We start from the raw sequence: 26,864 nt of genomic DNA, 5'->3' as shown, positions 1-26,864 counted from the left end.
AAGCTTCTGAGAAGACTGTTGTTTTTATCGGTCTCCGTCCTAGTCATACCCACCTTTGCATATCTATGACCTGTCACTTCACTCATCCTGGGATGGGTTCATCTGGACACGCAGAAGGGGATGTTACACAGGGAACTCCAGACTCTATTCCAATCTTGAAGATTCTAGAAACCAACTCATGTAGTTGAAAGCCTAGCCCTTCTGCCTGTGGAAATCAAAGCCTAGAAGATTTGGCCCTCCAGCTGAAGAGGTGGTTTTGAATCATGCTAAGTAACCACAAGACAATGGCACTCCAGAGCAAGTAAACACAATTCAAATGCCCACAGGGGCCAGTAGGGTGATGGAAACGAGTGAAGCCAGCCAGTGGTATTTTCCTGTCTCACGTGTCATCTGAAGTGGTGAGTTGCTACTTAGCTCCAAGACCTGTTGTCAAGCAGGCATACAGGGCAAGTATTGCTGGACTGTGGAATGTTTCATCAGGAGCTAGAAATCAGGATCTGAAGGAAATTTCCCAATTTCTAAATATTGAAATCCAAACGATAATAACCATGACAACTCCATGAATGGCTAATTGAACATAGCTACAGGACAGACCAGAGCAGCCTGTCCAGTGTATAAACCCTGCTCTGTGATACTTTTGAGTGAGGGGAACAATGGCTGGCTAGAATTAAGGGCATGTGCTAAGATAGAGTAGGAGGTAAAGTTGACTTGATTTTGGTCCAGATTTAGAATGAAGGGTGGATCACTGACAAGTTTGAACTTATTTTGTTTAGTATTAGCAAGGCAGAGTATTAAACGGAGGGAGGTAATTAGGGGCTTTGAATTCAGGGAGGCTTGGGTTTAAATCCTTGCTCCCCCACTTACTGTTTAACTGGCTTTAACTCTCTGAGCCTTGGTTTCCACATCCATAAAATGGAGAATAAATCATCTAAGGATCATGAGAATTAAATGAAATTATGCAGAAGAAAACGTCTGCCACCTAGTAGGCTCCTAGTTCATTGACTTGGTCCTTTAAAAGGTTTTTGAGTTAGATACTTGATGAAAGCAAGGTCTCAGAAGGGACAGCCAAATGGCAGTATGCCGAGACTGGAATCAGGAAGACTGGTTGGTTCTGAGATGATGGAACCAGTTTAACAGGACAGGTGATTACTGCCATGTGGCCATGGAGCTGGGCCCATCCAGTGACAAGATTGTAGAAAGTGACTTCCTGGCTCCTCCATGGCTAAGGGGATGGGTGGGAGCAGCGTTCACTGCCAACGAAAGCTTGGCTGTACCAGCTTTCCTGTCTGCCTCCCACTCCTGGCCTTGGCATCTCTAGGGCAGCCAAGGAAGGCAGGGCCTGACCCTCCTGCTACATTGATCCAGACACAATTCCCAAACCCAAAACTCAGTGTCAGCCTCAGGCGCATTCCAGGTCCTGATTTTTGCTTAGTTCTGAGACATCATTCCATCTTTACCAGCCAATGAAAGCCTCCTGCAGACTTCTGAATGATATTCTGAGTGGCCTTAGCAAACTCATCTTCAGAAGACTACTTATAGCATTTGAAAGCTTGGGTTTAAATTATACTTAGACATTTCTAAGTCAAAATGTCCAAGTACACAATCCTTGCAAGGGACTATGGGGGTAAAGAAAAATGACATGAAAGTCTTGCCCTTTGGGAGCTGTTAGAAGAGACACAGATGGATCCATTAATTCTAATTAAGCTGTCATTATCATTCAACATGACTAACTTTGTGCCACTTTCTCTGTGCTGCTCTATTTTCCCCTCTTCTGTCACTGAGTTGCAGTCACTGTTGGATGGGCAGGATGTCGGGAGGGTCAACAGAAAGTGGTTCTCCCCCTGGAGTAGATGCCTCATGGGGAAGGAGTTTTCCACTGGAGGCTCATCTAGCAGACTATTTAAAGAGAGACTTGACAGTCTGAGAAGCTTCTTTGCGAAGAACAGGACTGGGAAGATTGGTGGCTCCATGTTTCTGTATCAGCCGAGTAGACAGGGCTAGAGAGTCCTCTTCTCCGCAAACTGAACTTGGTTGTTGAGTCCCCTGTTACTGAAAAGGACAGCAACCTGTTTTAGCCGGAAAGGGAATGTCACCATTCAGGAAGTAGGAGACAAAATACATTTCAGATACAGTTGCCTTAAACTTGGGTCCTTACTTCAAAATGAGGGTACATGCAACCAAAATATCTGGCTGAATATGGCAATGCAGCCCTGATTTAGGGATATTTAGGGTTGGTTTAGGGTAAAAGTGGGAGTAGATCATTCATTTTAACAGGTAACCAATTTAAAATTTTTTAGAGTAGCAATATCCAGTAGTAGTCTCAACCAAAGACTAAAGGCTCTTCCCTTAGTTTGAAGTAATCTTTGATATCACCCAAGGCTTGCTATGCAAACTGTGTTCTCAGGACTGACAGCCTCAGCAACCCCTGGGAACTTACTAGAAACACGGAATCTCAGGTCCCACACCAGACTTCTGAATAGACTCTGCACTTTTCCATGCTCCCTTGGTTGATACTTCTGTGCACATTTGAGTCTGAGAAACACTGATCCTCAACTATAGACTGGTTCCAGTTGGGGTCCAGGGTAGTAGAACTGCCTGCCCACTTCCAGCTATATTTAGTAGTTTTCTGGGTGAGTAGTTCTAAATTGTGCCCTTCAATCATGTGTTGTGCACAGGACTGGGCATGGAGGCAGAGGAAAAAGGTTACCCTTCACATGCCTGTGGCCCAAGATTCAGTTAAAGCTGTAGGGTAAGAGTATTGAATGGTTTTATTAAAAAAAATTAAGCCATTTATTGATAATTAACTTTTCTAAAAAACAAAACAAAACAAAAACACACACACACACAAAAATAAGAATAAAATAAACACACCCAACACCCATTAGCCCTTGTAGGAAAAGCAGCAGCCCTGGACAAAGAGCCTGCAAATGTTTTTCTTCATACTTAGTCTGAGTTTCCTCACTCATTCTAGGGTCCCATGTTTTCTCACCTCTTACAGGGGAAAGGAAACTGGCCAAAAGATTCATGTACAAGGTCACAACAATTTTAAAGCTATTTGAGGCTAATGGTTTGTACATTCTAATTTGCAACTTTGAGAGGCAATATCAAATAAACTCTGTCAAATACATACTCCCAGCTAAGCTTTATGGTCATTCTTTGAAATTGCATCTTTCAGTCCAGACTGCTTATGTTCCTTGACATAATTGTTTATCACAGAGCACAGATCCTAAAATCCATATGCAGTCTCCAAGTTCAGGTATAAAGGTTTGTTTCCAGAAAACCTCAGATTGCTGTAGTGTTTTTTTTTTAACCTCTCTGTAGTGTCTACTGGGTGTCATCTCCTGTAATAGGCTGGCCAGATGGCAGCACAATGCAGGGGGTTCACGTGGTCCGCTCTCCTGCTGCCAAACCTGCTCCCTGGTCAATCCGGCCACTGCCCCACAGTCAAGGCTGAAATCTTGAAGTCAGTGCAGACTTTGGCTACCTTCCTCTGCAGTGGTACTCTTATGGAATTGAATCCATTCTTCACCATTAATTAAATGGAGCTTTCAACAGCTGTCCGGGAGATTCTAAAAAGAGAAGACTATTATATCAAAATGCTTCTTTGGAGTAACAGACTATATTCATTTAATTTGACATTCCTAAAGGAATTTATAATTGAACTAAAAGACTGAAAGGAATGGTTCATATTCCATGATGGACTCAACGTCTAACACAGACACAAAAAGGCAATGTCTTTCTTAAATGAGATCCCCAGCCAAGTCCAATGCTCTTGCACTATTCACTTGGGGATGTTCTAAATGCCTCTGGCCAACTCACTTCATTTATTTGATACATTAAGATTAAGAAACATCTCAAGGAATCTTAAGAGAATACCAAGGGTAGAATGAGGGGATGAGGTACACCCCAGCGGTTTCCAACGATGGCCAAGTAAGAGTCAACTGCTTGCTGCTTACTGCTCATATTTCTTAACTGCTCATAAACCCTGCAAAAAGCATCCTTTTGGGCATATACAGCTTATTTTAAAAAAATTACATTTAATTTCAATTCTAATTTAAAAAAAAAAAAAAAGGAGTACTCAGAAGAATGTCAAGATAATTGATACTGGTAAACTGAAACTCCTACTAAATACAAGAAGCTCCAAGCATGGCTTAAAGCAGATTTTGAATCTCAGTGAGGATGTCCCTTTCGAACACACTGTCCGATTTTATATTAAAATCACAAACCCAACTTAGCTTATGTCCAGGAGAGAGACTCATTTATGCAATTTCAAAAAAACCAAGATTTTCATTTGAATTTCTGTTGTGCACAGCAACCCTCCCAGTTGGTTTCCAATGAAGCATCTATTCATAGCTTAAATGTTCAGCTTTGGGACATGGATCATGTAATAATGTGGATGAACCTTGAGGACATTATGTTGAGTGAAGTTAGCCAGAAACAAAAGGACAGATTCTGTATGGTCTCACTAATATGAACAGACATTAATGAACAAACTTTGGGAGTTAAAAGCTGACAACACAGGTGACCAGGAGATAGAAAGAGGGCAGAGATCAGCCATTTGATGCTGAAGGACTACAGAATGTTTAGGATTGATTGCATAGATCCAGAAATAGATAGCGTAATACTGTGTGATGGTAGCACAGTATTGTAAGTACACTGAACATAGATGTCTGCGAGTAAAGCTGAAAGAGGTGGGATAGGAGAATGTATGACACCAGAGGTAAAGATAGATGATAAAGACTGGGACTGTATAACCTGGCAAAAACTGGAGTGGCCAATGACTGTTACTAAATATACAAATATAAAAATGTTTTTGCATGTGGGAAAGCAAATGAATGTCAACCATGTAGAAATTTGAAAAAGGGATGGTATTCAGGAAAAAACATAATCAAAGCAAACTGGAGTCTATGGTCAACAGTAACATTGTAATATACCTCCATTAAATGTAACAAAGGCAATACGCCAATGCTAAATGTATATGAGAAGGGGATATAGGGGAGTAATATGGGATTCTTGGTAGTGGTGTTATTTGCTGTCCTTAGTAGTATATTGTCTTGTATGACATGTTATTTTTCTTTTTATCATTTTTTCTTATTGCTAAAAACAAAAACAATTTTTCTTGTAGTAATCAGTATGTTCAAATGCTGATTGTGGTGATAAATGTACAACTTTATGATGATACCATGAACAACTGATTGTACATTGGGGATAAATGTATGGTATGTGAATATAACTTTATAAAATTGTAGGAAAATATATATATAGGAGTAAAAGTGTTGGAGAAAACATGGTGAGAGGGATGATGCCTCAGTAATATGGACTAACTACAATGTGTAAACTCAGAATTGAATCTTAGAACATAGCCTAACGTGGACACAATAATTGTAATAGTCCCAAGATTGTAAGCTCTTACAGCAGTTAACTCTATCCCTGAATTGTAAGGCCTATCTCTAAACTTTAAGATGCTGATCCCCTAGCATATGTTGTCACAAACATTGGGACTGGCAGTTTGATGTGCTGAGCCCTCAAGCATGGGACTTGCCCTTATGAAGCTCATTACCACAAAGGAAAGTCTAAAGTTGTATGTAATGGTGCCTAAGAGTCTCCCCCTGAGTACCTCTTTGTTGCTCAGATGTGGCCCTCTCTCTCTCTAACTGAGCCATCTCGACAGGTGAACTCGCTGCCCTCCCCCCTGCGTGGGACCCGACTCCCAGGGTTGTAAATCTCCCTGGCAAAGCAGAGTATGACTCCCGGGGATGAATGTGGACCCGGCATCGTGGGACTGAGAGTATCTTCTTGACCAAAAGGGGGATGCAAAATGAGATGAAATAGTTTCAGTGGCTGAGAGATTCCAAATGGAGTTGAGAGGTCACTCTGGTGGACATTCTTATGCACTATATAGATAACACCTCTTAGGCTTTAATGTATTGGAATAGCTAGAAGTAAATACCTGAAACTACCAAACTCCAACCCAGCAGTCTGGACTCCTGAAGACAATTATATAATAAATGTGGATTACAAGGGGTGACAGTGTGATTGTGAAGACTGTGTGGATCACACCCCCTTTATCTAGTGTATGGATGAGTGGAGGAATGGGGATAAAAACTAAAGGACAAATGGGGTGGGATGGGGGGATGATTTGGGAGTTTTTTTTCACTTTCATTTTTTATCTTGTTCTGGTTCTTTCTGATGTAAGGAAAATGTTCAGAGATAGACTGTGGTGATGAACGCATAACTATGTTATCATACTGTGGACAATGGATTGTATATCATGGATGATTGTATGGTGTGTGAATGTATTTCAATAAAACTGAATTTAATAAAAAAAAAAGGAAAAAAAAAATGTTCAGCTTTGGTGGCACAGAAAATCACACATTCACTGACACAGGAAAATGCTTCTAATTAGTTCTCAGCAAAAAGTGATTCTTACAACAGTAGGGGAAGGTCATCTGCAGTAAATACTTTCTTGAACAAATAAGTATGGTCCCTAATAATGGCTTCCCATTTTCCTATCCTCAGTATATACCTCTAAGCCAGGGGTGAGGGCTCCGGGATAAAAGATCAGATACTGAACCTTAGGACGCATCCTGGGCAGGAGCAGGAGGGTCCTGGCTTTCAGGCTCTGGAGGGGGGGCCGGCACAGCTTCTTTCTTCTGGGCGGCCAGGAACTCATGAATCGCTCGTTCAATCTGTGGCCTAAAGATGTGGTTTAGTTTTGGATCCACCACCTGAGAAATAATTCTGTCGACTCCAGCTTCCAACATCCCTGACCTTGTGGAGACAAACAGATCATTCAGTTACTTAGTTCCTTTGAGACTCATTTTTAGCACCAACCAGTATCATGTGAGAGCCCAATAAATGTCTACCTGGTCAAAACTATAGCCCTTTTAGGCAGCTCTTTCAAAGCACATTTCATTACCACACACAGTTCAAGGCATTTTTTTTTTTTTTACTTTCCAGGGGCAGTTCAAAACTCATTTCCTAATTCACAATCTGGTCCACTGCCACCTCAACTTTGTATGAAGGAACCAAACAAAATAAAGCGGCTGGCCCCAAAGAACAAGTGACAACATGGCAGGAAAGAACTTGATGACACATGTAGAGCTGAAAATCTTCACTGTCCCATCAAAGCCAGTGGGCCTGAGATGTGACTCTGTTTCTGTCAACATTTATTCTCTCAACAGCCCAAGCAGAAGTAGCCCCAAACAGCAACCTGGCTACTAGAACTCAAGCCCTGTACAACACAAATCAGTCTCAGATGGGAGTGCTTACAATGTTACCAGTGAGTCCACATGGCCTGCAGCTGTGTGAAGTTACCTGCAACACAGGACAGACAACTTGGAAGCAAGTACACACACAAGAACCAGATTGGTGCTAAGCTCCTAAAGGAGCTAAAATAAGCTCTCTCACTCCTCCACACAATTTGAAATACAGCAAAAATTAGTCAAAACTTATCAATGTCAGTATTCAAACACTTGGGCAGGGTAGTCAGGAAGACTGTGGTGACAGGAAACAAAACCCATATGAAGAATGTGGAAAATGACCCCCCCAGGCCTAAACTGCTAACGTGTTCTTAAAGAATTTAAATATTCAAATATCATCACAAGCATATGGACAGGCTTTACTTATTTTAGACTCAGGCCATCCAAGCCATTCCTTGGGTAAAAATAGGTCCTGCGGGGAACTGGTGACAAGTGACAAGTAAGATGAGAAACAGGCCCTGAACTGGGAAGGCTGCTTAGTGGGTAAAGTGCCTCCTGGGTTTGACGGTGACTAATAGCTTATAACAGGAAGCCTAGATGTAAACACACAGCCATTAGAGCATTTAGGGGCCTGACTTCAGGCAGAACATGCATTAGATGTGACCTGCCCTTAGAGATGAGGAACGGGAAGCAAAGTGAGGTCAGCAGGGCCTTAGGTCATTTAGGAAGCCTGAGATACTGTACCATATCCTGAGTCAGGTTCACAGGGCTCTTCATCAGAAATAAAAGTCCGATCAGGGAGAACCAAGTATGAAGAGAGTGTAGCTCACTTTCTTGGAGATTTTAAAAGAAAAGTGTTTTGGGGAAACATGAATTCTTATCAGGAGCCTACATGAAGTAAACAAGTATCATGTAGTTAAAAGACTTAATTGTGACTTCGTATAAGAGTATAGCTTGATTTAAGTTCAGCCTTGCCCACTATGGAACTGGACTACAGCATCTGGGCCAGAAGGGCTGGGCTGGCGAGCCCACGTGTTAAGCGCCTGCAGCATCTCATCTGGTGAGAGCACTTAGGGGTCAAGAAGCAAACCTTCCTTTCAAAACTTCATTAGAACTTACCTCAAACTCAGAGTATTAGCAAGAATCAGAGAGAAATATCCCAACAATAAATCCAAACTCATGCTTTTGGGTTATTTAAATGCATTCCGGATCAAATAAAAGAGCAGGAAAAAAAATTTACCAGGTAGTAAAACTAGGAAGGTAAGCAAGGAAGTGACTCCATCAAAGTCAGGAGAGTATGTGAAACCTCTGAGAGGAGGAAGGTCTGCACTGGAGAGGAGGGAAGGACGGAATGTTCTATTTCTCAACCTGGGTGATTACAGGGACTGTTTACTAATTATTTGTTACTCTGCACTTCTGTTTTATGAACTTTTCTGAATGTTAAGTCTATCATATTAAAGATGCACAGAAAGTAGTGCCACAGACACAACCCCAGAACTGAGGCCATCAATCTCATTATGGAAATTAACCATAGTGTTGACAGGAATCATAGCAGTATCAGCACCTTTCCAAATATTTCAAAATATTCAGTGTTTTGATTTTCCTTTTGATATAGTGGTTAATCCTTTAGAAGGCAGAGTAAACACAAGCTTGTTTTATCTGTTACCCTCCATTATAAAATGCGTTTGGTGTGAGGATTAGCAGTAACACATACAAGGACCAGCGCTGGACATGTAATAGTTGCTCCCTAAGTGACAACCAGTGTCCCTTTCTTTCCAAAAGAACCCTGCACCACTGGTCTGCTCCCTAGCGGAACAAGAAGGTAAAGGGTCCTGCAAATGACAAGGCACCTGGCATCTTCTGATATCATGCTTCTTCCCTAACTCTCAGACATCTCTTACAAATTTTAGCTTTCTTTGTTTAAAAAGATTCAGATGTCAGCAACCATAAGCCACAATGAACACCCTGGCTTGTTAGTAAAATTCCTTTCTGATTTTTAAAAACTTATTTTGAAATAATCACAGATTCACAGGAAGCTGCAAAGAAATGTACGGGGAGGTCCATGCACCCTTCACCCAGATGCCCCAAATGTTAGCAACTTGCATTAACTATGGCATAATATCAAAACCAGGAAAAATGACACTGGTACAATGCACAGATCATGTTCAGATTTCACCAGTTATACAAACACGCAAGTGTCTGTGGACATTTCTCTGCAATTGTAACAAATGAAGAACTCTAAGTAACCTCCACTACAAGATACTTAATTATGCCACCACCACTAGACTAGCTCGTGCCACCCTTTCAGTCATGCCCACCCCTCCCCACCCCTAACCCCTTGCAATCTGGTCTGTCTCTAAAAATGCTATTTCATTAATGTTAGATAAATGACATTATGCATCATGTATCCTTTTACTATTGGCTTTTTTTCATTCAACATCATTTCCCTGATTTTTCTATTTTTAAAGAGGCAGGCTTGATAAGCTTTTACACATTCCAGCAGAGTTTAGGATATCAAGACAGCCTAAACATAGTGCTAATATTAAGAGGTGGGATGGGGGTGGGGGTGGGGGATGACAGAATCAGATCAAAAGCAGCTTATATTCCGTTAGGACACAAGATCTCCTGACCTCTCTCCACTTTTGTGCCCAGGGATACATTTGGCAGAGAAAAATCACTCAGATGAGCTGAACTAGGTTCAGTTTGTCACTGTGAAGGATGATAACTGAATGAGACAAGATGCTTTCCTGAAAACTGCCATTACACTACCATGATAGACTTCAAGAATTTAAGTAACTCACATTTGCTTCTGAGAAGACAGGGGCCTCTCTTGCCCCAGATCCAAGCACTGAAATTTCAGTATAACACTCATATATATGTTCTGACCAGACTGAAAACTTCATAGAGCAGGGAACCGGTGGTGCAACTTGGAATATCTTTAGATACCTGAGCAGAGCAGTGCATGCCAAGGCCTTGGCAGGCTGGATAAACAAGCAAGAACTTCAGTTGAGTGCTTTGCTAACTTTACCCTCAATTCTAATACAGGAACAGCAGTCTGCAACTCCTGTGTGATCTCTTGATATAATGTACCTTCAACGCTGATAATATAGTGACTCAGATCAGCCTTGTGATTACTGCTTTCCCACTGTATATTCTGCTTACTTACTGAACCACACTCTGCCTCAGCCCATTTCGCAATTGGTTTTTGTTCATCATAGGATTCCATTCCTGTTTGTCCAGATGTGTTGACACAAAATTATCCACCTTCTGCCTCAGGTTTTGGTAAGCTGGCTAAAACAGTAAAAAAAAAAAAGGGGGGGGGAGGGGAGGGAAGGGGCAAAGTCAGAAGTGAAATGTAGCACAGTGTCGGAAATCAGTCATGTAGAACGCTGCTTTTTATAGAAATGTGTGCTTCCAAGTGACTCTGCTGAGCCCCATGAGCATGCTGGAGTGAGAATGCTCCCAGCTGCCACAAGTGCCTGCTTTGTGGTGGGCACAGTGCCAAATGCTCTACTTAAAGTATCCCACTTACTTTTCAAACACCTCTATGAGGGAGGGCCTCTTCTCCCCCCACCCCTCACTCCCCCCCCCCAGTTTAGAGATAAGAAATTTAGGCTTAAGAGAGAGTAAATAACTCATCTACATGACTAAGATGTGGCAAAGCCAAGTTTAGACCTAGGCTGTTTACCAAATCAAAGGAACTTGGTTCTAGTCCTGCTTCCATCACTTACTAGCTGCCTGATTTCCAAGTTACCCAACCTCCGAATCTCAGTTATTTCCACTGTAAAACTGAAATATTACTGCCCTGCTTACTTCACAGTGGGGGTTATGAGCAACAAACATCTTAGGAAAGCCTTCTGCATAAAACGAAGGGCCATCCAAACCTCAGCACAGCTCAGGAAAATCGACTTAAGTCACAACCTGTGCACGGTGAAAGGCTATGGGGAAACAAGACCTGAGTCCGAGTGTTCTCTTACTGGTCTCACATGTTCTGGACCCAACTAGTATCAGAAGAAGAGAATTAGAAAATAACTGGGTGAACACAGGAAGGCATGTTCTGAGCCTCCAAGACCTTCTGGCGCTATTGGTGGCTCTTCTCCAAACCAGGCATAAGGGTGTGGCTTGCTGTTCAGCATTTCACTCTTCTCTCCCTCTCACCATGGGCAGCGTATACTTGCCCCTCTCAACCTCAGCCGTGAAACTGCACTTGGCAGTCGGATCGGCTGTGGCCAATGGAATGTGACAAAGGCCTAAAATGAGGTTGTGCTGTCTGGCTTGGTTCTGGCAATCCTCTGTGAGGGCATGACCCGGGAAGCCACCACCACTTCAGCCTGGGACCTAGAATGCACACAGGTGCAGCTGACCTAAACTCCCCTGTGCCAGTTTGGATGTGTTATGTCCCCCAAAATGCAAGCTTGTTGGGGCAGATGTATTAGTGTTGATTAGGTTGGAATCCTTTGATTATTTCCATAGAGATGTGACTCAATCAACTGTGGGTGAATCGTTTGATTGAATTATTTCCACCCCACTCATTCACAGTGGGTATTGATTGAATCACTGGAGCCTTATAAAAGAGCTCACAAACAGAAGGACCTCAGAGCAGCTGAGAGTGACATTTTGGAGAACGGCTAAGAGAGGACAAAACACCCCAAAGCAACATATAGACAAATGAACAGGAGCTGAGAGAGGAGCTGGAACACAACCCGGGATCAGGAGATGCCAGCCATGTGCCTTTCCAGCTAACAGAGGTTTTCCAGATGCCACTGGCCTTCCTTCAGTGAAGGTATACTCATATTGATGCCTTAATCTGGACAAATTTCATGGCCTTCAGACTGTAAATTTGTAACCAAGTAAACCCCCTTTATAAAAGCCAATTCATTTCTGGTATTTTGCATAATGGCAGCATTAGCAAACTGAACACCCCCAAGCCAAGGCAGCCAGCTGCCCAGCTGAAGCCTACCTAGATCAGCTGAACTTTAGTTAACCTGCAGCCTGTGAGCATGAGAACAAATGCTTATTGTTATAAGCCAGGTCTGGTTTGTTATGCAGTATTACTGTGGGAAAGGTTTGCTAACAGTCAGGCAAATGAAATCGAAGGGATCAGTGGGCCTCAATTTCATGAGTAGAACATTTCAAAAGGCCAAAAGAACCAACTCACAAACAAACCTAAAGAATCTCCACTAAACCTGGAAAGTGGAAGGCTGGGAGTAGGGTGAGGAGTAAAATTCATAGATATCCGTGAACAGGCATACCTCATTTTATTGCACTTTGCAGATACTGCATTCTTGTTTTTTAATAAACTGAAGAGTTATGGCAGCCCGGCATTAAGCAAGTCTACTGCCGCTGTTTTTCCAACAGCGCATTTTGTATCTCTATGTTACATTTTAATTAAGGTCTGTACATTGTTTTTAGACATAATGCTATTGTATACTTAATATACTATATATAGCACAGTGTAAGCATAACTTTTATATGCACTGGGAACCCAAAAAATTCTTGTGACTTGCTTTATTGTGGTGGTCTGGGACCAAACCTGCAGTATCTCTGAGGTATGTCTGTACTGTCTGTCCAGCAACTTCTTTTTCCTGGTAACTGTCTTCTCTTCTTCATGAGGGCACAGGTAATGGCTGCCATGTCCTTATGACCCTGATCTTCTGACCACAGGGGTTGCACCTAACCCAAGCAGAGACAGTGCAAACATTCCTAGGATTTTTAGAACTGGAGCTGGAGAGTCTCTTTCTAGAGAGAAGCTGTAGTATGTAACCAAGAGAGATTAGTAACCAAATGGATGACTCTGCCCTGCAGAGGAAAACTGATATAAGACGAACAGAGATGAGAGAGTGCCCTAGTGAAGATTCCCTGATTCCAAACGTACCCCTACCCTTCTGCTGCAGTTTGCTTAGCCAGTCCTTTCTTGGCTCCCCTGTACTGCCCCAAGTGGCCTAATACCGCCCTGCTGGGGTTTTAAAGGTATCTTTTTGTTTTCCTCTCGGCTTTGGAAGAGCAAAGCGGTAACCTGGGCAGCCTCACGCCGGGCCCGGCTTCCCTCCGCCCAGGGGCTACCTTGGTATCCACGTCGGCGAGGCAGTCCCGGCGGAAGCTGTCAAACAGGCCCCGACTCTTGAGCTGCTCCACGATGAGGGCAATGAGCTGCGGGTCGCCGGGGGGCAGCGAGGCGGGGTTGATGGGGCCGCCGCTCCCGCCGGCCCCCGTCGCGCCGGTCGCCGCACCCGCGGAGGCCTGTCCTGCTCCGCCACCGCCCACCGCGCCCGTTCCCCCGCCGCCGCCGTCTGCCATGGTTACGCCCCCGGCCCCCAAAGGAGACCACCGAGTAAGGCTGCTTCTTCTTATGGCCGGAGGGTCTCGGTCGGGCAGAAGTGGCTGCGGCGGAGGCGGGGTAGCCAGAAAGGCAGGTGGGTCACAACAAGGCGAGGGAAACCACAGAAACGGCGGGAAAGGTGGCACGGCAGATCGTGGCGGTAGCCCAACGGGCGTGGAAATACCCCGCTCAATACCTAGCGCGCTCCAGATTGCGTCACCGTCGGCCTTTGCATTCTGGGACCGGAGGTTTTTGGCAGCCAACTCCGGCTTTCTTATAGACAGCGGGGTTGAACTATGGAAACTACGACTCCCGGCAGGCTCCGGACGCGGGCGTCGCGAATTTGCGGCGCAGTCTGGGAGTTGTAGGCTCAGGCCCTCGTGATTGCTGCAACCAGAGTGGCCCTCCTCGCTAAATCACTGCGGCTCTCCCACTAATCCAGTGTATCTCGTGGTTGCCTGATTATAAGAATTACCCACGGAGTTTACTCAAAGTATGGATTACCAGGTTTATCCCTTCGAAATTGTGATTCATTATTTCTGGGTCGGGGCCTAGGAATTTGTGTTTTTAGCATTCACTCCCGCCTCATCCTTGAACGATATGATCCGGGGACTCAGAGTACTGGTCAAATTTCTGTTATAAAATTAGTTTGCTTTTTTTTTCCCCTTCTGATTTTAATAGCAATTCATACTCATTTTGGAAAATTGGAAAATAACAGAAAAGTATGAGGAAGAAAATAAAAATTTCCCTTAAGTCTTTCTCATACATGTGGGTGGATTTTCTCCCAGATAATAATAATAATGTCAATAATAATAATTATAATAATAATAAACCAATATTGAGTAATTGGAATATACCAGGTATGATGCTAAGAAGTGGGTACTGTTATTATGCCTATTTTAAAGATGCAGAAATGGAGGTAAAAGCGAGTTTGTTACCGGATCACACAGCCAGGGGTAGAAGAGTGAGATTTGAACCCAGGTTTCCTCAATTCATATCTTTCATGTTTCACCTAAGGTACACGACACCCTGAGAGCTGGCTGATATACAATATGTAAGGCTTTATATCCTGATTTTTTTATAGCCACAGCTCACCATGTGGTGAACCCCATGACTGCCACCAGTATCTTCTTTTCTTTTCGTCTTTTTGCCCATTATTGGCTAAAATTGTCCACAACCCTGGCAATTAGGCCTGCTATTATGATTTCCTCATCATACACAAGCAATGAAAGAGATGTAAATAATAAGTTCTGCAATATCCTTGGCTACTGGGAAGATGGAGAAGAGACAGTGATCTACGATGCTCTGTACTCCAACGTTTACTATTCATGAGAGTTTAAATTAACCCTCATCTTTTAACATCAGCTCAACCTTACTCAGTGACTAAGTTAATGATAAGCATTCTCTCTTGATACCTTCACCATCCTTGAGAGTATCTGAGGTCTATTCCTACTAATTGACCCCACACTCTTAGTCTTCCCCTTTAGTCCTGGGAGAAGCCCACTTTGGGCTGCCCATGCCCCAGGTGCATTCTGATCCATACTCTCTAATCACCCGGACCAGCCTCTTCTCCTCTTGGGGCAAACCACACCTTACTCTTTTCCGTTAGGGAAAATTTTCCTATCTCAGACCTAATCTGGTCTTGTCTCCCTAACATAGAATCTCAGAACCTCATTCTTGTAGCACTTATTATAATCAAAAGTGAATTATTTCTAGGTTCCTTGGCTGTTTGGAGTGTAAGTTTTCGAGCAGGAACCACAACTTTTTCACTCCTGGGTTCTCAACCTGTGGCACAAGACTAGCTCAGAGAAGGGGCTCCATAAATATTGGTTGAATAATTGAATGAATGAATGCATAAGCTTCTGTTTGTTTCCCATAGCTATGAGATGGTGTCAGATGGTGTGCAGGCAGGGTCATTTAGAGTCACAGTCTTTGGGAAAAAGGAAGCTTTCTAGTTGGAGATGAATTAATCTGTCGTGGTCTAATGGGTAGGTGATCCCAAGTGATCCTGGAGATTGGCAGCAGATGGTTCACCCTGTGGCAATCTCACTGGCTGTCAAGGGGAACTTGTGTCCTGGTTGCTGGAACTTTGGACTGTGAAAAGATGCTGCACACTATACCCGTGACCTTCCCTCTGGAAGTGATATAAATGGAGGGGGGATGGGGACAGTGAGGAGGAGCAAAGGTGGTCAAGACTAGGGGAGGCTTATTAGTCATCCAAACCTTGCAGTAGGAAGCTGTCACTGCATGCAAAATGTGCTCCTCCCCAAGGTCAAGGGAAGTGTAATGCACAACAGTGGTCACCGGGCGGCACCGTTGCTGTATTAATCATCCAAAACATTTCACAATCTGCACAGAATGTTTTTACAATTTTGGGCCAGGTAGTAATCTCGTTTGCAGGTATCCTTTAGGTAACAAATTATTCTTAGTGTTAAAACTTGTCTGTAATGAGTTTCTGGAGCCCAGCAAACTGCACATATTATGTACTGGGTTATTTTATGTAAAAGACTGCATGGAAGGGGAACTTTCACAAGCCCAAATCCAGACACTGATGGAGAAAGGGAAGAAACTGGAAGAGAAACGAGATCCGTGAGTTGCCAAGGTGAGATATAAAAAAGTAGCCAACTGCATAAGCATTTTTGCGTCAGATGGTGCTAGATTGGAATCCCCACTCTGACACTCTGTAGGTGGTGGGACCTCTGACCTTGGGAAAGTTGTGTCACCTTTCCAAGCCTCAGTTTCTTCAGGACTGTAGAGGGGATTTACTGCAGTCTTGGCCATCCATTTATCGTAATTCCTGGTCCTTAGCAGTGTTTAATAACATATTACAGCTAAAAATTTATATTTGGTTTGGGAGATTATTTGATTAACATGGCTCCCCCCACCAGCCTCTCAATTTCATGAAAGCAGGAATGGTCTGCTACGTTCATCATTGTGTTCTCAGCACTTAGAACAGTGCCTGACACACACAGCATCTTGGTAGATACCTGATGGATGGATAAAAAAAATAATGAATGAGTGAATGGGAAATGAGCTCTTCTAGGTACAGAGAAGGCCTTTTAAGACTTTGATATTGCACTGGACCAAATATTAGGATATAAATCAATATTCAGAGGGGTCAGGCACAAATCCAGAATGCAGGAACAATCCAGAATGCATGACTAGACTGGACCAGGAGGCTGGAAGTGGGAGCCGGTCCAGGGGTTAAATTAAAAGTCAGTCTGCTGGTTGTCTTGGTAACCGTCCATCCTTCTAATCAAGCTCAGGGTCCTTTAGCATTCCAGAGCCCTAAGGCTGAACCCAGTGCTGCATTTAGACACCGTACCCACTTGGGGTAGACTGGCTGTGGTCCTAATTCTTGTGCATGGCCATGGCCCTTGTTTTTCCTTGCCTCCATGTATCCATCCGAGGAGCCTTGCCAATTCTTAGACAGGACAGCTGTTCATTTCTTAAAGAACAGTGTCCAGAGTTTCTTGAGACGTCATTGATTGTTTGCACCTTATTGGCTACATCTGTACCTTCTGATCTCTGCCTTTCTTTTTCTTTCTTTCTTCCTTCCTTCCTTCCTTTCTCCCTGCCTCCCTTCTTTCCTTCCTTCCTGTTCATTCTAATGTTTTCCAGCATCTCTAATGAGAGAGTGGATCCAAATATACACTAAGAAAACAGACTTTTATCAGCAGGAGTCCTTAGCACCCATCAATACCACCACTGCCTCTCCTGCCAAATATGCATCTTAGACCACATTTCAGGCTGTGGTGTATTTAACACCTGGTCATTGTGAATTATTATTTCTGAAGGATGTCTCGTGAAAGAGGCATTTTGAGGTAATACAGAGAAAATAACGAGTGAGAGCTTTGGAACTGACTTGGGTGTGGATCCAGCACCTCTGCTGAACTGCTGTGTGACCTGGGAAAATTCATTAGCCAATCTGAGACTTGGTTTGCCTATCTGTTAAGTGGGGAGAATAGTACCTACCTCACTGAGTTGTCACGAAGGCTGGAGATAACATGTAGGTGGGACCTGACACGTCGTAGGCCCTCGAGAGCTTAATAGCTAATGACATGGCCTTGACACAATATTCTAATATTCTCAGTTGTCGTCTGTTATTGGGCAGATATCTTGATTAATATGAATCTAGAGTCAACCCTAACAAATGTAGTACTTTGAGAGTTTCAGTCTTGTGATAAAACAGAGAACAGCTCAGCTAATACCTAAATTGGGGGACTCAGTGAAGTCAAGGTCAAGGTCAACAGGCCATCGCTGCTGGGTCTGGAGCCACCCCCACCTTTGTCTTCACATTTCTAATACTGTCTTTCCTTCTCAGTGACACTCCTACCCCCACCCCACCCCCAGTTATTTCTAGTTGTCTCTCCAACATCTGTTGCCTCTTGTTTATCAAGAGAACCTCCATTTTGTTTGGTGCCTTAGTATATCCTGTTAAATTATGTACCCCTCTAGATTCCGTTGCAGCCAGGGGTGACTATGGGTCCTGATTCTGATCATGGAGATCTAAGCTGATGACTTCCGGAAAAGCTTCGTCTCCCTGCCAGGAGCACCGCCCTCCCAGCTGTCCCTTCCCTTCTTGTGCCATTTTGCAACTATGAAGTGTCAAGTGTGCAGCTGAACCAACCCCCTGAGGGTGGAGGAGTGAACAGGGAGCAGGAGCCTGAATCCTTCCCGTTAGTCATTAGAGCTGCTTGCCAGATGCATTTAGTTCTCCATCTTCCAAACATGTGGTAGGGTTGCACTTCCTAGGCCCCTTGTGGTTGGTTGAGGTCATGTAACTAACTCTGGCCAATGAGTTGTGAGCCGAAGTGCCATGTTTAGATTTAAATGCTAACTCCAGAGCTCTTTTTCCCTCTGCTATGGTGATCAGCAAAATCTGAGATAGTGGCAGATCTATCACCCTGGGCCCCAGAGTTAAGACACACAGAGCAAAGATTCCAGCCAATCCTTAGTGGACATGAAATACATTGTTTTAAGCCCCTGAGGCTTGGGGGTGGTTTGTTACTGTGGCATAACCTAGCCTATCCTGACTGATAGAACTCCCATCATGTTCCACCATTAAATCCGTCATTTATGGATTGACCCAAGGTAAAAGCAAATTAATGAATGATTGACTGAATGCATGAATGAATAAACTCCTTCGCCATCCCTTCAGGTCGACTGTAAATCAACTGGTTTACTACGTATTCCTTTTTAGACAGCTGTTATGTCAGTCCTCCTTTGGTGGACATCAAAATTCCTGCAGGAGCTCATTAAAAATCAAGATGGCCAGTCTTCTCCTAGACCTGCAGAATCAGTCTCTAGAGGTGGGTTATGGGCATGTATATGGATTATAAAACAAGTTTCCCAGGGGATTCTAAGCATGGACCAGAGTTGAGAACTGTGGCCTCTCTAGGTAGAAATTTCAGACCCCATCAACAGGCCAGTCAGGGTGATTATTTTAGGCATGTGGGTTTGGCAGCTTTTCTCTACCATCCTCACCCCAACGCCTACTCCCATTCTCCACCCTTTTTTCCCAGGAGGCCAGTTTTCTACCTAAAAGCTGTTACCTTTGGTCAAGATTCCCTTGAATACAAAGGGAAGTGTGTATGACCTTGGTCAGTGACCTCTCCTCTCTGGTCTTTACTTCTCTGGTCTGTAAAAAGAAGGGAGTTGACCCAGGGGTTTAAATCTCCCTGGCAACGCAGGATATGACTCCTGAGGATGAATCTGGACCTGACATCATGTGATTGAGAACATCTTCTTGACCAAAAGGGGGATGCGAAATGAAACAAAATAAAGTTTCAGTGGCTGAGAGATTTCAAATAGAGTTGAGAGGTCACTCTGATGGACATTCTTATGCACTATATAGATAACACTTTTTAGGTTTTAGTGTATTGGAATGGCTAGAGGAAAATACTTGAAACTGTTGAACTGCAACCCAGTGGCCTTGATTCTTGAAGACGATTGCATAACTATGTAGCTTACATGGTGTGATAGTGTGATTGTGAAAACCTAGTGGCTCACACTCCCTTTATCCAGTGTATGGATGGATGAGTAGAAAAATGAGGACAAAAACTAAATGAAAAATAGGGTGGGGATGGAATGATTTGTGTGTTCTTTTTTACTTTTATTTTTTATTCTTATTTTTATTCTTTTTGGTGTAAAGAAAATGTTCAAAAATTGATTGCAGTGATGAATGCACAACTATATCATGCTACTATGAACAATTGATTATACACCATGGATGATTGTATGGTATGTGAATATATCTAAATAAAACTGAATTAAAAAAAGAAGGCAGTTGAAACGGTGAAAAGAAGAGTGATCTGTTATAGACAGTAGCAAGCAGCAATCTCACAACTTTCACATAGATACAATATGTGTAATTATGTGACTTCTAAGATAATGCCAGGAGATCCAGCTAAGATGGGATCTAGCTAAGGTTGCCTCACCGCTTCCCCACTTGACTCCTGCAGAAGGCCAAGCCTGACCCCCACCATGATTTCTGCAAATTCTCCAGGGTCACCTCTGCTTTGGAACTCCTGCTTCTGTTGTACTCATTTTAGTTTATGGACTTTCGTGTGAAACTTGGCACCTTGACACTTTGGTAATGACTGAGTTCTGAAGGTGTCAAGGAAGGATGGATAATGCAGCAACATTGAGCAAATATACAAATTGCAAATTGCACTTTGAACCTTCTTGTTCTTAGAGGATCTTCCATGTTCCCCTCTGTTCCAGTTTGCTAATACTGCCATTATGCAAAAGACCAGAAATGGATTGGCTTTTATAAGGGAGATTTATTTGGTTACAAAGTTACAGTCTTAAGGCCATAAAGTGTGCAAGCCAAGGGGTCAACAATAGGGTACCTTTACAGAAGAATGGCCAATGGCGTCTGAAACGCCTCTGTTGTTTGGGAAGGCATGTGGCTGGCATCTTCTTCCTTTGCTCCCAGGTTGTGTTTCAAAATGGCTTTCTCCCAGGACATTTCTCTTTAGGCATCTGGGGGTGTTCTCTTAGTTTCTCCCAGGTGAACTCTGGAGTAGCAAAAGTCTACTTTCAATGGCTGTCTTCAAAATGTCTCTCCAGGCTACAGTAGTGAGCTCTTTTAGTCTGAGCTCTTATATAGGACTCCAGTGATTAAATCAAGACCCAAACTGAATGGGGGGGGACATCTCCATGGAAATAATTCAGTCAAAGGTATTACCCACAGTTGGGTGGGTCACATCTCCATGGAAACAACCTAATACAAGGATACCAACATAATCAACACTGATACGTCTGTCCCCACAAGATTGCATTAAAGAGCATGGCATTTTGGGGGACATGATACATTGAAACTGGCACACCCTCCCTTTCCCTCACGGGGATTCTAGGCCAGCTCCTTCTTCTCATGAGTGCTCCAGCCTTGGTCTCACTCACCATCTCCTCCATCCTCTCCTTCCTTGTCTCCTCTGTGCTTCCAGCCTCATGGTTTGCTGTGGAATGACAAATTCTCCTTGGTGTAGGATGCACAGCAAATTAGCTCTCTCTGCCTCCATCCAAATTCAGTTCCAGGCCCACTTTTGCATCTCCAGACCCACCAAGGAAGTCATCCAAACTCAGGGTCATGCTTTTAACCAAATTCACCCCCCTGGGAAGACAGTGGTGGTTAACAATTATTTTTCTGCCTCTATATGTTTGTTGGTTGCATTCTGCTGCTAGTAACTGTAAACCCTAACATAACAGTGGCTTAAACAAGACAAAAGTTTGTCTCTCTCATGTAAATGTCTGAAGGAAGGCAGTCCTGGGCTGGCGGGTGGCTCTGTGACTCCAGGTTCCAGGCTCCTTCTGTCCTGCTCCTCTTCTGTCTTTAATGTGCTGCCTCCTGATCCAGGATGGCTGCATGAGAGGCCAGTACTTAGTCTCCTGGCCACATGGGACTGCAAAGGCAGGCTGGGAAATGGAGTCTTTGAGCTTTTGGGTAGAGCATCCAGTTAAAAGTGGGGTTCAACATGAAAAGATGCTCCACGTCATTAGTCATTAAGGATATGCTGATCAAAACCACAATGAGGTACCACCTCACTCCCACCAGGATGACTATAATAACAAAAATGGAGAAAGGACAGTAACAAGTATTGTTAAGGATGTGGAGAAATAGGAGTCCTTGTCCTTTGCTAATGAGAATATAAAATGGTTCAGTTGCCCTGGAAAACGGTTTGGTGGTTCCTCAAAAAGTTAAACCCAGATTTACCAGATGACCCAGCAATTCCACTCCTAAGTATATACCCCAAAGAATTGAAAACAGGGACTCAAACAAATACATGCACAAAAATATTTACAGCAGCACTATTTGCAATAGTCAAAAGGTTAAAACAACCCAGATGCCCACCAACTGATAAACGGATGAACAGATTGGGGTATGTCCATACAGTGGACTATGACTCAGTCATAGAAAGGAATGACATGCTGACACATGCTAAACATGGATGAACCTTGAAACATGCTAAATAATAGAAGCCAGACATGAAGGGGCATATATTATGTTATTCCATTTATGTGAAACATCCAAAATAGGTGAATCCGTAGAGATAGAACACAACTTGTTGGTTGCTTAAGACTGGGGGGAGGGTGGAATGGGAGTGACTGCTTAATCAGTGTGGGATGTCCTTTTGGAGGGATGAAATGTTTTGGAGCTAGAGAGAAGTGGTGTTTGCACCACATTGTGAATGTACTGAATGACGCTGTGTACTAAATGTACACTTTAAAATGATTGACTTTTTAAAATTAATTTTATTTACACACACTCCCTATCCACCAAACATACATTCCTTCTTCCCTCACCCCCATGCCCTGGTAACCTCTAAACTACATTCTGTCTGTTAGGATTTGCTAATTCTAGAGAGCTCTTACAAGTGACATCATACAATATTTGTCCGATGTGTCTTGCTTATGTCAATGAACATACTGTTTTCAAGGTTCTTGTTGCAGCATGTCTCAGACTTTATTTTTCCTTATGGCTGAATAACATTCCATTGTGGGTATATACCATATTTTGTGTATCCATTCATTTGTTGATGGATACTTGGGGTTGTTTCCACATTCTGAATATTGTGAATATTGTTGCTATAAACATTAGTGTGCAAGTGTCAGTCTGAGATTCTATTTTCACTTATTTGGGCTATATACCTAGCAATGGAATTGCTGGGACATATGGTATTTCTATATTTAACTTTTTGAGGAATCGCCATATTGCTTTCCACAGTGGATGCACCATTTTTACATTCCCACCAGCAATACACTAGAGTTCCAATTTCTCTCCAAGCCTTGTTATTTTCCAATTTTTAAATAACAGCCCTACTTGTGTGTCTGAGGTGGTATTTCATTGTGGTTTTGATTTGAATTTCCCTAGTGGCTAATGATAGTGAGAGTCTTTTCATATGCTTATTGGCCATCTGTATATCTTCTTTGGAGAAATATCTGTTCAAGTCCTTTGCCCATTTTTAAATTGGGTTGTTTGTCTTTTTGATGTTGTGTTATAAAAGTTCTTTATATATTTTGGATATTAAGCTCTTATCTGATATATGGTTTACAACTACTTTCTCCCATTCTGTAGGTTGTCTTTTCACTTCCTCAATAATGTGCTCTAGTGTACAAAAGTTTTAAATTTTGATGAAGTTGAATTTATCTATTGTTTCTTCTGTTGCTTGTGCTTTTGGTGATTATATCTGAGAATCCATTTCTGAATCCCAGTCATGAAGATTTGCCCATGTTATCATCTAAGAGTTTTGTACTTTTAGCTCTTATATTTAGGTTCTTGATCCATTTTGAGTTAATTTTTGTAGATGGTGTGAGATAAGGGTCTAACTTGATTTTTTTGCATGTGGCTATCCAGTTTTCCTAATACCATTTGTTGAAGGGACTATTTTTCCCCATTACATGTGCTTAGCACTCTTGTTAAAAATCAGTTGGCCATAGATATGTGGGTTATTTCTGGACTTTGAATTTTGTTCCATTGGCTTATTTGTATTTCTTTATACAGGTACCCCACTGTTTTTATTACTGTAGCTTTGTAGTACAATTTGAAATCAGTAAGTATGAGTCCTCTAACTTTGTTTTTCTTTTTCAAAATTGTTTGGGCTATGTAGGACCCACCCCTTGTAGTTCCATATGAACTTGAGTATAGGCTTTTCCATTTCTGCAGAAAAAAAAGCTGCTGGGATTTTTATAGGCAAATTTGACTTTATTTGAATTTACCTCAATAAAAAAAATTTCCTCCAAAAGGGATTCACATTATTAAGGAATAAGTGACAAATGGAAATTGGGAGGAAATGAGTGACCTGTGCTTTAAGGATGAAATTCACTTATCTTGGAAGTTAAAACAACCTTTCCCTGAAATAAGTGTTGCTGGAAGTTCAGACATTTAGTCTGTTGGCCATTGGTCAAGATGATGCCAATAGTTGTACTCACTCCTTTTAGAAATGTCAACACTTTAGGAAGGACTGTGGGACCAGTCAGGCTTTAGGGGTGTGAGGCCCCTCTCTCCCAGTGCCTTGCTTCCCCACATTTTTCCAGAACTTCCTCTGGCCTGTTGTCTCTCTGCAGTTGAAATGGAGTGTGGACCCAGGAGACCCAATGGACATGCCCAACATTCCAGCTCCTGCTGCCCAACAGCCAGTTGCAGGCAGAGGGCTTACTTCCAGAGGGAGCCTGGGGCTGCTGGGAAGTGCCTGTCATTCTGGAAGATAGTGCAACAGCCAAGAAGCTCATGGGCAGGAAAGAGGCTACTTGCCCACACCTGCCCAGGCTCCAGGAGCTGGGCTCAGCCCCTGCTCTCATGACTACTCTCAGCCTTTCCAGAGATTCCTCGGGCAGCTGAGGTCTGCCTATCTGCAGCTGAGACCTTGTAATTTGGGTGGAATGGCTTCTCTGACCACACCCCAAAGAGGGGGATTCCTCCAGCCCCAAGGTTGCTGCTGGAGGAATGTACAGAGCCCAGTGACTCAACTAGGATCGAAACTCAAATCCCTGGACTGCATTTCAGTGCCTTTTTCTTCTCCCTTCCTAGGTAGGCTCTGGTTGGAAGAGCTCCAGGTAGTGGGCTGTGGTCGTCATTAATGCCATCACCCTTCTTCTTAGCTTTCTGCCTTCTAGACCCAAGGCAGGATTGCACTTGCTCACCCTTAGGACAGAGTCATGTGACTGGTTCTGGCCAATGAGCTACAACTGGAAATGAAAAATTGCTGCTCTGAATCCCTCTTTCCCTCTGCCATGGCTATAACGGGCAATATTTGAGCTGGTGATTACTCCATCAGCTTGAGGTCTGGAATAAAGGAGGACCTGAAGCAGGGCCCCCAGGTGACCTTTGAAATGTAGAAATAAACCTTCACTGTTTTTAGCCATTCAGAATTAGGATTTTTTGTTACTTCAGCATTACCTTGCTTGACCTGTCTGACACTTGCACACCTGCCATTGTTTTGGTTGCCTGGCATCTCCACCCCCATCCTCTGAGACTTTTTGAGAGGCAGAACTTTCCTACAGAAGGTGAAAATGCCAGATACTCACTTTCCCAGCCACCCTTGCATCCCAGGTTCAGGCACATGACCAAGGCCAGCAGAGATGGTATCAGATGCTCTTGAGTTTGTAGCAGCTGCAGCAGTGTCCTTGCCAGGCTGTTACGGTAGCAGGATTTTGGGCTATGATTCTGGCTGTGCAGCCTCCCTTTTTTCTTACCTATTCCCTGAGCCTGGTTCTCTAGGCTTCCTGTCTATTCTGTGAGTTACCCAGGATTGTTTCAATCAATTCCATTTCAGCTTAAATAAACCACAGTCCATTTGTGTTGCTTCTGACTGAGAGCCTTGGACAGATATAACCAATGAGAGAGTAATGTGAGGATGGGGATGTAGCAAAATATGCTTGACTTCCTTTTCTCTTTGTGAGCTTGTTTCTCCAGGAGCTATACTTGTGTATCTTAACCCAGCACACGTTAGAATATGCTGAGAAAGGAGGGTTCAGGGGTTCTGGTTCTGGTTCAATTGGTCAAGCTTTGGGCATGTGAACCTCACTTTTCCATCTATAAGATGAGGTGAAAAATAGGCCCTCACTTATAGGGTGGTTGTGGAAACTAAATGAGAGAATGTATTCGAGAGAGTTTGAGGAACCATACAACAAAACCCCAGTGCTTGTTTACTGCATTATTATTATGAGTGAGAAGTGTGTTAACTTATATGAAGACATCCAGCTGGGGAATCTTGGTTGGTGTGACAGGGAAAAAGGGAAGCTGTCAAGCATCTTTGAGATCCTTCCTAACTCCATTCAATCACTCACTTCCTTGGAGGTGACAGATCAGTCCTCTCAATTAAGATGCTTCTGAGATTCTGTTCAAGAAACCGGAGACCCCAGACTTGAAGTAATGCACAGGTTCCTAGTGTGCTTGGGGAAAGCAGAGAAGCAGAGGTGGAAGCAGGTATTGAGGACCATTTTATTCTACCCTCTCAATCTGCAAAGTGGAGTGGGTTCAGAGAGGGAAAGTCACTAACCCATAGCCACACAGCAAGTCAGTAGCTAAGCTTGGGATTGGATTGCAGATCTTTTAGCCCTAATGTTGGCCCTTAATCTGGAGGTGTAGTTGTGCAATAATCCAAATTTGGAAAAGAATGATTTGCAAATAGTATGACTCTCTCTCAAATTAATGATCTCCATTTCATAGCCACCAACTAACTGATCCTCATTCCCCCTGGAGATCCCTAGAATAACCCTCTTGCTTTTCTTTCTCCACTATCTAATGTACTGTACTGAGGAAGGGCGAAAAAATTGCTGAATCGATCTTTTTAAATTAACATGGGATCCGAATCAAAGAAATTTGGAAGAGGAGAACTTTCTCATCCTAGTGGCTGCCAACACCCCATCCCCAGCTAAAGTGCTCCCTTGTTCTCGCAGGCTCTGCCCCAGATTCATGGGCTGCTCTCTGGATCGTTGGCAATTTTCTCTGCACTGCCCTGACAACCTCCAGCCATGGAATTAAACAGCTAGTTACCGAATCTTGTTCCCGAGGCTTTGTCCTTGCCAGCAATTCGACAGTGAAATCTGGAAGAGGGAGCCTCCGCTAGATCTGCAGTGAGCTGAAATGCCCCTGGAATGACAATGGGATTTGCAGAGCGGGGGAGAAGAGAATATGTGGTGCGCCAGGAATGAATGAATGAATAAATGAATGAGAGAGAAAGAGAAAGACAGAAAGATGGAACTTGGAGCTTCAAATTGAAAAATAACAGTGTCTCTGCATGGACTCTGGGGTCTTTACTCCAAGACTTGATCCAAAAAGCCTAGCAAGGCACATTTCCTGCACCAGAGCCCTCCCAGCCTCAGCCTGGGTCCAGCTT

The 26,864-nt window shown here is 43.2% G+C and overlaps 1 protein-coding gene across 1 annotated transcript; it reads right to left on the bottom strand.

Annotated features, from left to right (window-relative positions):
* Positions 1–2,766: 2,766 nt before the first annotated feature.
* Positions 2,767–13,735, bottom strand: BOD1 (biorientation of chromosomes in cell division 1). The gene is made up of 4 exons (XM_037802038.1): positions 13,266–13,735; positions 10,369–10,493; positions 6,575–6,771; positions 2,767–3,569 (listed from the first exon to the last, which is right to left on the bottom strand). Exons 1-3 carry the CDS (start codon positions 13,497–13,499, stop codon positions 6,576–6,578), a joined length of 555 nt encoding a protein of 184 aa, XP_037657966.1. The 5' UTR covers positions 13,500–13,735; the 3' UTR covers positions 2,767–3,569; position 6,575.
* Between the last annotated feature and the right edge of the window lie 13,129 nt (positions 13,736–26,864).

The sequence above is a fragment of the Choloepus didactylus genome, chromosome 13 (assembly GCF_015220235.1).
Source record: "Choloepus didactylus isolate mChoDid1 chromosome 13, mChoDid1.pri, whole genome shotgun sequence".
Taxonomy (NCBI): domain Eukaryota; kingdom Metazoa; phylum Chordata; class Mammalia; order Pilosa; family Megalonychidae; genus Choloepus; species Choloepus didactylus.
This window is presented reverse-complemented; position numbering and strand designations above follow the sequence as displayed.

Coding starts and splice junctions, on each gene's coding strand:
- BOD1 (XM_037802038.1), bottom strand. CDS start 13,499: ATGGCAGACGGCGGCGGCGGGGGAACGGGCGCGGTGGGCGGTGGCGGA. Junction 10,494..13,265: donor TCGCCGACGTGGATACCAAG/GTAGCCCCTGGG, acceptor TTACTGTTTTAG/CCAGCTTACCAAAACCTGAG. Junction 6,772..10,368: donor CTGAGGCAGAGTGTGGTTCA/GTAAGTAAGCAG, acceptor TGTCTCCACAAG/GTCAGGGATGTTGGAAGCTG.